The 14,948-nt window shown below is 40.2% G+C and overlaps 1 protein-coding gene across 11 annotated transcripts in view; it reads left to right on the top strand.

The window, feature by feature from the left end:
• The window catches only part of CFAP61 (cilia and flagella associated protein 61), a 275,980-nt gene that overhangs the window by 108,547 nt on the left and 152,485 nt on the right, over positions 1-14,948 (top strand). For all 11 annotated transcript variants that reach the window (XM_038571435.1, XM_038571437.1, XM_038571436.1 and 8 more), the window contains 2 exons: positions 6,492-6,618; positions 13,001-13,078. In XM_038571435.1, coding sequence (XP_038427363.1) covers positions 6,492-6,618; positions 13,001-13,078 — 205 coding nt within the window. The remainder of the gene's footprint in view (positions 1-6,491; positions 6,619-13,000; positions 13,079-14,948) is intronic.

Below are 14,948 nucleotides of genomic sequence, written 5' to 3'. Positions count from 1 at the left end.
GCAATCATATACACACTGGCCATTTGCCTCAAAGCCCTGGGTGAAAAGTCACCTGCAGAGTAAACCTACATTTGACTTTTTGAGCTAAGCAAGAAACAATGGAAAAATTGCTCTCAGAGTCAAACACTAGGGAACAGAGAGCAGCCTTGCCGAAGAGAAATACAGGGTGAACCACGTATGTAATTTTAAATATTCTGATAGCTCTATTAATTAAAAAATTTTAAACTGGGTAAAATTAATTGTAATATTATTTAGCCCCTATATCCAAAATATTGTTTCAACATGTTATTGCTATAAAAAGTATCAGTAAGATACTTTACATTCTTTTTTTTTGTACCAAGTCTTTAGAATTCAGTGGGTATTTTACACATACAGCATGCCTCGATTCAGAGATGCCACCTTTCAACTGCCTAGTAGCACATGGGGCTTGAGGTTCCCATATCAGACAGCATAGCTTTAGAGTAGTGCACAAACATATTGCCCGTTCCTCCCCGTGAAAATCTGGAAACACATGAAGACCATGAGGTGCTCCCCTTTGGCAAAATAAATAGTAGAGATGAAAGTTTCACAATGCAACACAAAATGGTTGTGCCCTCTAATCAACAACATATTTTCATGGACAAACTGGAGAAATTATGTTTGTTTTTTTTTCTAATACTTGGCAGTAAAACACTGTGATATTCCATTGACTGTTATTGCGAACTGCTGTGGGTGAGGACGAGCCTTGGTCTTTCAGAGTGGATCATGAGGTCGCCCTACCTCTGAGCCTTGCCAAAGAGAGGATGCCACATCCCAGAAAGCAAAGGATAGCATAATAGAGACATGGAGAAAATGTCACGTGCCTGTTCACCCCCCTGGTTCCATAACACTTTTGGTAACTGTTGTAGCACGGATCATAGACAGAAGCATGTGGGAAACTCTCTGGCCATCTGCATGCAGGCTGCATAATTCATTAGATATTTATTGAGTTCCTCTCTGGTTCCAAAACATTTTCATCACCCCAAAGGATACCCTGTACCTATTAGTAGTCACCCCATCCTTTCCTTCACCACAAGACTCTGGTGGCAGCAAATCTACTGTTTCTGCCTATTCTGGACATTTCCTATAAATGGAATTATATAATATGTGGCCTTTTAAAAAATATTATTTATTTATTTATTCATGAGAGACATACAGAGAGAGGCAGAGACACATGCAGAGGGCAAAGCAGGCTCCCCCTGGGGAGCCTGAAGAGAAGTTCCTTATAGATTTTGGATACTAACCCTTTAATCAGATATGTCATTTGCAAATATCTCCTCCCATTCTGTAGGCTGCCTTTTAGTTTTGTTGATTGTTTCCTTCACTTTGCAAGGATTGGTATTAAATCTTCTTTGAATGTTTGATAGAATTCACCAGTGAAGCTGTCTGGTCCACCAGACAGCTTTTGTTTGTTTAGAGGTTTTTTTTTAAATTAGTGATTCAGTTTCCTTACTAGTAATCGGTCTGTTCAGATTTTCTATTTCTTCATTATTTGGTCTTGGAAGAGTGTATGTTTCTGGTAATTTATCCATTTCTTCTAGGTTGTCCAATTTGTTGGCATGTAATTATTCATAGTAGTCTCATGATTCTTTGCATCTCTGCAGTATCAGTTGTAACTTCTCCCCTTTCATTTATGATTTTACTTATTTGAGCCCTCTGTTTTTTTCCTGGTGAGTCTAGCTAAATGTTTTTCAGTTTTGTTTATCTCTTCAAAGAACCAGCTCATAGTTTCACTGATGTTTTCTATTGTCTTTTTTAGTCTCTATTTCATTTATTTCTGCTCTGATCTTTGTTATTTCCTTTCTTCTATTAACTTTTGGCTTCTTTTGTTCTTCTTCTAGCTCCTTTAGGTGTAAATTAGATTGTTTAAATGAGATTTTTCTTGTTTCTTGAGTTAGGCTTGTATCACTATGAATTTCCTTTAAGAACTGCTTTTGCTGCATTCTATATATATAAGTATGTTATATTTCCATTTTCATTTGTTTCAAGATATTTTTTGGTTTGTCCTTTGATTTATTTGTTGATTCATTGGTTATGCAGCAGCATGTTATTTTATTTAATCTCCATGTATTAGGATTTTTCCAGTTTTCTTCTTGTAATAACTTTCTTGTTTAATACCATTGTAGTTAGAAAGATGTTTGATATGATTTCAATCTTCTTAAATTTCTTTAAATTTATTAATTTATTATGTGGCCTAACATTTAAACTATTCTGGAGAATGTTCCATGTGCAGTTGAGAAGAATGTCTATTCCCCTGCTTTTGGGTCGAATGTTTTGTATATCTTTATATTAAGTCCATCTGGTCTAATAAGTCATTTAATGCTGATGTTTCCTTTTTAGTTTTCTGTCTGGATGATCTATCCACTAATGTAGTGGGGTACTAAAGTCCCCTCCTATTAATGTATTGCTATAAATTTCTCCCATTTAGGTGCTTCTATGTCAGGTGCATAAATATTTACAAATGCTATATATACTCTTGTTAGATTGATGCCTTTATTGTTATTTAATGCACTTCTTTGTCTTTTATTATAGTCTTTGATTTAAAGCCTGTTTTGTCTAATATAGCTGTAGCTTTGCCTGGTATAACCCCAGCTTTTTTTTGGTTTCTATCTGCATGGGACATCATTTTCCATCCCTTCACTTTCAGTCTGTGTATGTCCTTACTTCCGAAGTCTTTTATAGACAAGATATAAAGGGACTCCTTTAAACTGAAAATAATGGGCACTAGTTATATATACATGTTTATAATATACATATATATAATATAAAATAGTCTATTTTAAGTTCATTGCATCTAAGTTTGAACACATTCTATTAAAGATTTTATTTATTTATTTATCACACACACACACACACACACACACACACACACACACAGAGGGGGGCAGAAACACAGGCAGAGGAGAAACAGAATCCATGCAGGGAGCCTGACATGGGACTTGATCCCGGGTCTCCAGGATCAGGCCCTAAACCGCTGAGCCACCCAGGCTGCCCATGCTTTGTGTTTTTGATATCACATTTTACATCTTCTTGTTTTGTGTATCCCTTAACTAATCATTGAAGTTATAGTTATTTTTACTACTTTTGTTTTTTAACCTTCATACTAGCTGTGTAAGTGATTAATCTACTACCTTTGTTATATATCTACCTTTATCATTTTTACTTTCATATGTTTTCTTGTTACTAATTAGTACACTTTCTTATATTTCTTGTAAGGCCAGTTTAGTAGTGATGAACTCCTTTAGCTTTTGTTTGTTGGGGAAACTTTTCATCTCTCAATTCTGAGTGATAGCCTTCTGGGCAGAGTCTTCTTGGTTGGAAGTATGTTCCTTTTATTTTTTTTTTTAAAGATTTTATTTATTTATTCATGATAGTCACACAGAGAGAGAGAGGCAGAGACACAGGCAGAGGGAGAAGCAGGCTCCATGCACCGGAAGCCCGACGTGGGATTCGATCCCGGGTCTCCAGGATCACGCCCTGGGCCAAAGGCAGGCGCCAAACCGCTGCGCCACCCAGGGATCCTTTTAGCACTTTGCATGTATCCTGCCACTCCCTTCTGGCCTATAAAGATTCTGCTGAAGTCTGCTGGTTTAGGGTGTATGTAGCAAGTTGTTTTTCTCCTACTGCTTTTAAGATTCCCTCTTTATCTTTAACTTTTGGCATTCTAATTATAGTGTATATTAGTGTGGATTTTTAAAAATATATTTATTTATTTATTTGAGAGAGAAAGACCGTGAGTGGGAGGAGGAGCAAAGGGAGAAGCAGACTCCCAACTGAGCAGGGAGCCCAATGTGGGGCTTGATCCCAGGACCCTGAGCCAAAAGCAGATGCTTACCCGACTGAGCTACCCAAGTACCCTAGTGTGGACTTTTTTGAGTTCATCTTATTTGGAATATCCCACGCTTCCTGGATCTGGATGTCTGTTTCCTTCCCCAGGTTAGGAAAGTTCTCAGCCATTGTTTCTTCAAATAAATTTTTTGCCCTGTTCCCTTTCTCTTCTTCTGGGACTTCTATAGAGTGAAAGTTATTCTGCTTGCTGTTATATTATGGGTCCCTTAAGTTATCTTCAGTTTTTACATTTCTTTTTATCTTCATTGCTCTGTGTGGGTGAGTTTCACTGCCCTGTCTTCTGGATCACTGATTCTTTCTTCTGCTTCATCTAGTCTGCTGGTGAACCACTCTAGCATATTTTTCAGTTCAGTTATTCTTCAGTTCTGTGACTTCTGTTTGGTACTTTCTATGTTATCTGTCTCTTTGTTGAAGTTCTCACTGTGGTTATTCATACTTCTTCCAAGTTAGGTGAACATTTTTCACCATTACTTTGAGCTCTTAATCAGGCAAGTTACTTATCTTCATTTCATTCAGAGTTTTTTCTGAGGTTTTGTCTTGTTCTTTCATTTGAAACATATTCATGTTTACGTATTTTGCTTAACTCTTTCTGTGTTTGCTTCTATGTATTAGGCAAAATAGCTACCCCTCCCAGTCTTGAAGGAGTGACTTTGTGTAGAGGAGGAACCTATTGTTAAACCTTGCCCTAGCTTTTTGATTGTCTCTTGACCCTGTGTGGTTGTCTAAGCAGCCTGATTTATTCTTGATATGTCCTAGTTGTTGAAGGTGTGCCAAGGCTGTCAGTGTTCCAAACGGAGAATTTATTCAGTGACAACTTTCAGGCTGATTGGAAGCCAGACCCTCAAGTAGCAGCTTTCGAAGTATGCAAATATATATAGTTCTGTGGGACTTCAATCAATCATCAGTCCTACTGGCCTCCAGATAATCTGGAGGTGTCTCTTGAGTGACATTTATAAAATTTGGGGCTTCAGATGAGGGTATAAGTTCTTTTCTGGGAGTTACTGGCAAGCTGCAGCAAGGTTAAGGGAGAGCACAAAGATAGCATCCCCTGGCCTCCTCTCTTTGAGAATACTCTCTAGCTGCTATATGTGTGGCAAACCTGAGGCCTACCCCTCAGGCTGGAGCTCCATGACAAGTACCTAGGCCTTTTTCACAGAAAAACCAGTGTGTGTGTGTTTAAGTCCACTGTCAGTGCCAGTGCCCTGGGGGTGATAGCCTGCCAAGAACTGTCTCTGTGATGGTTACAGTTCCATTGGACCCAAGAGCACAAGCCTTCCTGGATACCAGAGCCAGGTGATCAAGAGAGACCTCTGTGTGGGCTGCCCATGCCTGAGAATTTTAGCAAGGCAGCAAAAAAGTGCAGGGCTGGGTGTGCCTGCTGTCCTTAGTGGGCAGCAGGAGAGCATAGGGCCACATGTTCCTATTGGTTGTAGTGGGGTAGTGGAATAGCACAGGGACTGTGTGTGCCTCCTGGCACTAGCAAAGTAAAGTGGGAGCATAAAAATGACACCTTCCAGGGCCTCTGTTCCTCGAGAGAGTTCCAACAGGCTCCTTCCCCCTCCAGTAGATGCTTTAGGATTATAAATGAATCTCCTTTACATAATGTAAGTACTTTTCAAACTGCTGCTTGTACACTGGGCCCCAAATGTGAGTGAGTATGCAGGCGAGCACTTCAAGAACAATATCTTTAGGTCTCTTCAGCCCTTCAGGTTTCTGCAGGTATGTGCCCCAATGGTTTTCAAACATAGGCGTTTTAGGGGCTCATCTCTTTGGTGCAGGTCCCAATGGTTGAAGTATCTGATGTGGGGCACAAACTCTTCCCTCCTCAAGGAGAAGCTCCATATTGTGAGATCTCTCCCAATTGTGGGTCACTGTGCCAGGCAATGGGTGGGGGAGGTTTTTGGCAAGACTGCGTCTCTGTCTCTCCAACCATTTTTAGGCGGTCCTTTATTGCTTGTTATGAAGGAGCCATTCAGCTGGTTTTGAGGTCTTTTTCAGAGGGAATTATTCCACATGTAGCTGTAGATTTCCTGTGTCCATGGGAAGAGATGAGTTCAGGATCTTTCTGTTTTTTTTTTTTAATTTTTATTTATTTATGAGAGTCACACAGAGAGAGAGAGAGAGAGAGAGAGAGAGAGAGAGAGAGGCAGAGACATAGGCAGAGGGAGAAGCAGGCTCCATGCACCGGGAGCCCGACGTGGGATTCGATCCCGGGTCTCTAGGATCGTGCCCTGGGCCAAAGGCAGGCGCCAAACCGCTGCGCCACCCAGGGATCCCAGTTCAGGATCTTTCTATGTCTCCATTTTAGATTGCCCCATCTTTCTGCACATTTCAAATTAAATGCACTTAGACTATAACTTTAACTTTATATTGTCTCTGGTTAATGAAAGTATCAGTGATTTTTACCTTGTTTGTACTGTTTTGCATATGTTTTACAAATTTTCTAGAATGATATCAGTTACTTCTATAGTTAATCAAACCCTAGTATTATATAAACATACCTTACTGGATATTATTTTATGTATATGTGGTATTTTATAATTTTGTCTTCATTTGGTTGAGGGAGCAGGGAGGAATACAAACTTTAGTACTTTAACCTAAAAAAAGTCTCTCTCCTCATCCAGGTCTATTAACATAAGATTAGCCACTTTGTTGGATACTCCTGGTGTTGAAAACCTTGTTAGCACCCTCATGCTGAATAAAAGTATATTGGCGGATTTAAAGCAGTACAATGAGGCTCGCAGAGACCCTGTAAGTACTTGCTATCATCAGATGGCTTAGGGCAGTGGACCGCATTTGACCCTCCTGGATGGTGATTTTTTTTTTTGAGCTGCTTACATCCTCAGGGAATGGGTGGGCGGTCAAACACCTATATGACAAGTGTTGGGTTCTCTTTTTAAGATGAGTAACTCTACTATACTTTTGTCCTGGCAGAAGGCAAGCTGGCAGTGGTCCTTACGTTAATAGTGCTTTTTTAAGGACCATGGCAGTTAACTTAACCAGACATGGAACAGTGTATGTCGTTTCAGAAATGCTTAGTTACTTTTTTCAGAAATTTTATCTTGAAAAAAGTTTTATTGAAATATAATCAATAAACAGCTGATAGATTTCCCTATTTGAATACACCATGTGATTAATGAGCACCTGTTTCAAATAACAGACTAACCCCAGCCTAGCTGAAGTCCCCCTCATGCTCCCATTCAGTTACATTCTCCCCAGGTTAATACCACCTTTGATTTCTAAGATCATAAATTAGTCATACCTGTTTTTGAACTTTGTTTAAAAGGATCACATAGTATGTTTTCTGATATCAGGCTTTTTTTTTTTTTTTTTTTTTTTTTGCTCAACACTATGTGAGATTCACCCATATTATGCTGTAAAGTATTTCATTGCATGAAGATACCACAATTTATTTTTTCTTTCTACTGTCATTTGGGGGAATTTCCATTTATTGGCTCTTTTGAATAAGCACTGTAGTTAAATTTTAAAGTCATCAAAAGAGAGACACCACCTAAACACAGGGAAATATTTGGTATTTTATCAAGGTATCACATTAAAATAAAACTTCTCTCCAGCATGTGCTTTTTGTTTTGGTTTGTCTTGATCTTCTGGTTTTCCTATTTTTTTGCTCCTTCCCATACTGACCTATCAATACAGTATCATGTAGCATTAGTTCTCAAAATGTGGTTAGGGGTCTCTGAGACAAATTTTCAGGGGAGGTCCATGAACTAAAATCTATTTCCATAATAAGAACAAGAATAAGAAACAAAGTTTCCATTTCCACTATATTGATACTCAGGCTGATGGTGCAAACACAATGGTGGGCAGAACCTTGAGAGCCTCAGTGTGGGTCAGGGCAGTGGATGCCAGATTTCATCAGTTTCTTCATTGCCATTCACTTATAATAACAATAGGACAAGAGAGCCTAGTGAAGATAGCACTGCACTCTTTTTGTTAAAACAAAAAGAGCAGCACCACTAAATGCTGGGGAGGACATGGGGAAATAAGATCATTTATATGTTGCCAGTGGCAATGTTAAATGATACCATTACTCTGGAAGACATTTTGGTGATTTCTTAAAAAAACTGAAATGCAACAATCATGTGACCTAGTAATTGCATTCCTGAGCATTTATCCCAGAGAAATGAAGACTTGTACATGAATGTTCATAAGCAGTCAGAATCAGCCCAGATGGCCTTTAACAGGTGAATAGGCAGACTGTGGCACATCCATGCCATGGATAATACTTAACAATACAAAGGATCAAATTGTTGATTCATACATCAATTTGGATTTATCTGCAGGGAATTCTGCTGAGTTGGGGGCTTGGTGGTGGTGGTGGTGGGGTTATTTGACATTTTTGAAGTACACAATTTTAGAAATGAAGAAGAGATTATTTGTTGCCAGAAGTTAAGGATGAGAGTAGAGCAGAGAGTTGATGGATGTGGTTATTGTAAGGCAACCCAAGGGATCTTTGTGTTGGAACTATTAGTATCTTGACAGTGGTGGTGGATACATGAACCTATAAAGAGCTTAAAATTGTGTAGAACCTGATGCACATACACACAATCCCATCAATGTGCAGTCCCTGTTTATATTATACTAGAGTTTTGCAGAACATTACCATGACAGGATACTGGGCAACATGTATAAGGAATTTTTCTGGGGGCAAGGCAAGACGATGGGACAGCAGGGTCCCCAAGTCACCTGTCCCCACCAACTTACCTAGATAACTTTCAAATCATCCTGAAAACCTATGAATTTGGCCTGAGATTTAAAGAGAGAACAGCTGGAATGCTACACAGAAGAGTTTGCACTAACAAGGTAGGGAGACGGAAAAAAAATAAATAAAAAAAGAATCCAGTGGGGGAGGTGGCCCCCCCCCCCTCCCAGGACAGGAAAGCCCAGTCTCGGAGAAGCAGGAACTTTAAAAATCTTCCCGGATGGAAAGGTGCTCGCAGGGAACTCCAACAGCATCCCAGGAGTGGCAGTGGAACCTCCAGGTTCCCGGGGTCACTAATAGAGGAAGTGTGCCCCGGGAGAGAACGAGCCACACACCACAGGCCGAGCTCCCTAAAGGGCTGGAATGCACCCCCGGCAGGGCCTCGGGAGAAGCTCAGGCGGCGGCTCCAGGTGGACGGGACTGCGCGGCCCCAGGAGCGTGAGTCCAGCGGCACAGGCCCTGGATCCCAGGGCGCCAGGGACACAGCCCAAGATCCTGCGCTGCCCCGGGGCAGGCAGAGGACTCCTGCCACCAGGATCCCCGAGCTGTGGAAGCATCCAGGCATCCAGGCATCCAGGCCAGTGCGGACTGGGAGACTGTGGTAGTTAGTGCGGGAGCTGACTCCAGGGCTGGAGACCTGACCACTGCCAGTGTTGTCGTTCCTCCTGGTGTCGCCCTGTGCCTGGGATGGAGCGGGACTGCCAGGGAACAGAGGCCTCAAGGGGTAAACAGCTCCACTGAGATGTGCACCTGGTGAGGGGGGGGGGGCAGCTTCCCCAGTTGCACACACCTGAGAATCAGCACAGCAGGCCCCTCCCCCAGAAGACCAGCTGGAAGGATGGGGGGATGAGCAAGTTTTGACCAGGCAGCGCTGGAATGCTCCAGGGGAAGTCGAGGGATTTACACTATATAGAACCAGAGGATACCCCTCCTTGGTTTGTTTTTGTTTTTTGTTCTTTGGGGTTTTTTTCCCTCTTTTTTTTCCTTCCTTTTTCCAGTACAACTTGTTTTTAGCCACTCTGCACTGAGCAAAATGACTAGAAAGAAGAACTCACCACAAAAGAGAGGATCAAAAACAGTACTCTCCCACAGAGTTACAAAATTTGGATTACAATTTGATGTCAGAAAGCCAATTCAGAAGCACAATTATAAAGCTACTGGTGGCTCTAGAAAAAAGCATAAAGGAACCAAGAGACTTCCTGACAGCAGAATTTAGATCTAATCAGGCCAAAATTAAAAGTCAATTAAATGAGATGCAATCCAAACTGGAGGGCCTAATGACAAGGGTTAATGAGGTAGAAGAAACAGTGAGTGACATAGAAGACAAGTTGATGGCAAGGAAGGAGGCTGAGGACAAAAGAGAAAAACAAAAGATCATGAGGAAAGGTTAAGGAAATAAATGGCAGCCTCAGAAAGAAAAATCTACGTTTAATTGGGGTTCCAGAGGGTGCCGAAAGGGACAGAGGACCAGAAAGTGTATTAGAAAAAATCATAGTTGAGAACTTCCCTAACTTGGGGAGGGAAACAGGCATTCAGATCCAGGAGATAGAGAGATCCCCACCCCCCCCAATCAAATAAAAATGTTCAACACCTGACATTTAATAGTGAAACTTGCAAATTCCAAAGATAAAGAGAAGATCCTTAAAGCAGCAAGAGACAAGAGATCCCTAACCTTTATGGGGAGAAGTATTAGGTTAACAGCAGACCTCTCCACAGAGACCTGGCGGCCAGAAAGGGTCCTAAATGAGAAGAACATGCAGCCAAGAATACTCTATCCAGCAAGGCTCCCATTCAGAATAAAGAGCTTCCAAGATAGGGAGAAACTGAAAGAATGAACAGAAATTTCACACAGGAAGACATAGACATGGCCAACAAGCACATGAGAAAATGCTCTGCGTCACTTGCCATCAGGGAAATACAAATCAAAACCACATTGAGATACCACCTCACACCAGTGAGAATGGGGAAAATTAATAAGACAGGAAACAACAAATGTTGGAGAGGATGCGGAGAAAAGAGGAACCCTCATACACTGTTGGTGGGAATGTGAACTGGTGCAGCCACTCTGGAAAACTGTGTGGAGGTTCCTCATAGAGTTAAAAATAGATCTGCTCTACGACCCAGCAATTGCACTGCTGGGGATTTACCCCAAAGATACAGATGCAGTGAGACGCCAGAACACCTGCACCCCAATGTTTATAGCAGCAATGTCCGCAATAGCCAAACACTGGAAGGAGCCTCGGTGTCCATTGAAAGTTGAATGGATAAAGAAGCTATGGTGGGGCAGCCCAGGTGGCTCATCGGTTTAGTGCCTGCCTTTGGCCCAGGGTCTGATCCTGGAGACCTGGGATCGAGTCCCACGTCAGGCTCCCTACATGGAGCCTGCTTCTCCCTCTGCCTGTGTTTCTGCCTCTCTCTCTCTGCACAGCCCCCCCCACCCTTGTGTCTCTCATGAATAAATAAATAAAATCTTTTAAAAGAAAAAGAAGCTGTGGTATATGTATACAATGAAATATTACTCAGCCATTAGAAATGGCAAATACCCACCATTTGCTTCAATGTGGATAGAACTGGAGGGTATTATGCTGAGTGAAGTAAGTCAATCGGAGAAGGACAAACATTATATGGTCTCATTCATTTGGGGAATATAAAAAAATAGTGAAAGGGAATAAAGGGGAAAGGAGAGAAAATGAGTGGGAAATATCAGTGAGGGTGACAGAACATGAGAGACACCTAACTCTGGGAAATGAACAAGGGGTAGTGGAAGGGGAGGTGGGCGGGGAGTTGGGGTGACTGGGTGACAGGCACTGAGTGGGGGCACTTGACCAGATGAGCACTGGGTGATATGCTATATGTTGGCAAATTGAACTCCAATAAAAAAAATTAATTAATTAATTAAAAAAGGTATTTCTCTGTATTATACAGCTATCTCAATATAAATTTCCACAAAAAAAGGAAAGGAAAAGCCAGTTTCACTTAAAACAGTAAAAACTATAACGTTATTACATTTCAATCCTTATTTACTTGTATTTTCAGTATTCTGTTGTGGCAAAATGAGAAGTGCACATAAAGCCGCTCTGCTGTAGACTAAAGTATGTTGGTTGTTTCAAGAAAAAGCATTTCTGTGATTGTTTGTTTTTCATGCTGAACCAGCCACTGTTCTCATGGAACACCATTTTTTACTTAAAAGAACAACTGGCAGGCAAAATATGGTGCTTCGGTCTTGAATAGTTGGCAGACATTTTCCTAAAAATGAATCAAGTGAGGCTGTCACTCCAAGAAAACAACTGACATTTGTTCCTTCTGATAAAATGCAAGCTTTCAATAAAAAATTAGAATTTTGGGAGATCAGTAACTTTCATCATGAGCTTGACAGCTTGCAAAAACTTTTAAAAAATTTCTAATGAGGTTGATAGTGATATTATCAAATGTGATGCTTTGATATTTTGTCATAGGTCAACATGTGGAACATCTGTGTAAGTTTGGTGAGATAAAACATGATGTTACAAAATCACACATAGGTAAAAGATTCATTCAAACTTCAGAATAGACTAATGAGTTTTAATGTAACAATGCATGCAAAGTTTATTGATAAGGTTTCAGATTCCATGTTGGAGCTATCTTCAAAACAGTACCACTTGTTGAGTTTTGGTGGAGCATCAGAGAAGACTATCCATAATTTTCTGAAAAGATTATTTAAATACTTTTCTGTTTTCCAACTCTGTATCTTTGTGAAGACAGATTTTTTCATATATTTCATCCAAAATAACATATTGCAACAGATTGAATGCAGAAGCAGATATGAGCATCCAGCTGTCTTCCATTAAGCCAGACATTAAAGAGATTTGCAAAAATATAAAACAATGCTACTCTCCTCTCTAAATATTTTTGTCAAATTTTAAATTTTGTCTTAATTAGTAAATTAAACATAAGTGAATAAACAAAAATTTTCTCAGTTTTAATTTCTAATACAGAAACTAGTGATAGATATTACACACATACACCACACTTTTTGGAGTCCTCAGGGAATAGGGTTCCTGAGATCACAGTTTTTGAGAGCTGCTGATGTAGAGCTAAAGAAAACAGATTCCAAGTCAAAGGGACCATGATTTGAATCACAGATTCATCCCTTACTAGCTGGAAATATTGGCAGGTTACTCAGCCCCCCAAGCCTTATTTTCTTGTAAGTGAAATAGAGGTAGTGATAATATTTACCTTGAAGGAATGAGGATTCAGTGAACACAGGGAAGACATTTAACTTAGTACATGGTCCAAAGGTAAGTACTGATGGATGTTGGCTCTGACTCTCATTGTCATTAGGTGACCATGCTTAAGGTCCACTACTGGTTGCTTACAGAAACCTTGATAATTATATTTTAAGGGCCCTAAAATACATGCTTATCTTTTCAGGATGGAACATCCATGAAAGCATTTGTAGCTGAAGTTGCAGAACAAATAGTCGGCATTGCAGTGATCAGAGATGAAATGGTAAATTATTAAATAGACATTGATTTTCTGGATTGTGCCTTTTCTTTTTTTTTTTTAAATTTTTTAAAATTTTTTTTTATTTATTTGTGATAGTCACAGAGAGAGAGAGAGAATGAGGCAGAGACACAGGCAGAGCGAGAAGCAGGCTCCATGCACCGGGAGCCCGACGTGGGATTCGATCCCGGGTCTCCAGGATCGCGCCCTGGGCCAAAGGCAGGCGCCAAACCACTGCGCCACCCAGGGATCCCCGGATTGTGCCTTTTCATTTTTATTTTTTTCTAAGATTTTATGTATTTATTCATGAGAGACACAGAGAGAGAGAGGCAGAGGGAGAAGCAGACTCCCTGTGGGGAGCCTGATGAGGAACTCAGTCCCAGGACCCCAGGATCATGACCTGAGCTGAAGGCAGATGCTCAACCACTGAACCACCCAGGTGCCCTGGATTCTGCCTTTTTAGATCATGAATTAGCACGTTTCATTTTTGTGTATTTATTATGAATACCTTTTTTTAAGGCTATGAATTTTTGGGGGGAGGTTATAAATCATCATCTCCTTCATCCCAATTGATTGACTTTCAATTTCCCATTTCTTTTTCAGTTTAAAATATTATCGAGAATACATGAAAACATTCACATTTTAAAAATTCAAATAACCTTCCATCAGGACCACTAAAAAAAGTCTCACTGCTCTTACCAAAGGATTACTACTATCGATAGTTAGGCATCAGTTCCTTCCTACTTTCTTCCTTGCACTTAATTACATGCAGTGTGTGTGTGTGTGTGTGTTTGTGTGCGCATGCGCGCAGTCAATTGGACAAGTAATTTTATTTTTTTCCTACTGTACAGCCAGTTCTTCCTGAATATTTATTGCTGAATAGTTCATTCTTTTCCTGATAATTTAAAATGCCGCCTTTACATGATTAAATTTCCATGTGCCTGTGTCTATTTTTAAACTCTGAAAAAAAATAATAAAAATAAATAAATAAATAAATAAATAAATAAATAAATAAATAAATAAATAAACAAACAAACTCTCTGTTCTGTTCCATGGGTTTATTTGTTGATAACCTGTGGTATTATCATGTGCTTTGATATCTGGTAAGGGAGTCTTCTCTTGCTTGTCATTTATATATATATAAATTATCTTGCTTTTAATTAGATCTTTCCGTTTCCAAATAAGCCTTATAACACTTACTATGAACTTATTTGTACCTTCGTGGGTTTTTTTTTTTTTAGAATAATTTAGGCAGAATAGATAATTAAAATACTTAGACTTTCTAGGAACATGGCTTCCTGTAATCGTGGTAGTGGTGGTGAATTCTTTTGAGTTCTTCAGCAAAGTTTAATGGCTTTTAGCATATAGGTTTCTTGTGCTAGGTATTTTGTTTGCCTCTATAGGTTTACCCTCTGCCCTGCTCTGTTCCAGGGAGCCTGACCTGGTGGGCAGCATCATGGTTGCCTTTACCCCTCCACCTCTAATTGGGTGTGGCCAATGGGGAACCCTGAGAGAAGAAGGGAGGAGAGTGAGGTTGGGATGCCATGAGCTGGCTGGTGTCTCCATTCAGTTCCCTGACCTTTTCAAGGTGGCCTCTTCTCGAGGACTCTCTCATTTTGGATTCTAGTAACAAGTACCTCCCATGCCATCCACCTAGAGTGGTGATAGCTTGCAGTTGCTGTTACACTATCCTTACTGATTTCCCTATGCCCTGCCCCTCCTTGTAAATAGTCTCTTTGTTAAACTCACCTCCAATTATCCTAATATGAACATGCCATCTGTTTCTTGCTGAAACCCTGACTAATACAGTCCTGGACATTTATGATTTATTTCTACTTGTTTTATATCTTTCTGAGTATTGTGAATAGACACTTTT

This window comes from Canis lupus, chromosome 24, assembly GCF_011100685.1.
Source record: "Canis lupus familiaris isolate Mischka breed German Shepherd chromosome 24, alternate assembly UU_Cfam_GSD_1.0, whole genome shotgun sequence".
In the NCBI taxonomy this organism is placed as follows: Eukaryota; Metazoa; Chordata; class Mammalia; order Carnivora; family Canidae; genus Canis; species Canis lupus.
Note: the sequence above shows the minus strand (reverse complement) of the source record. Positions and strands in the feature narration are given on the sequence as shown.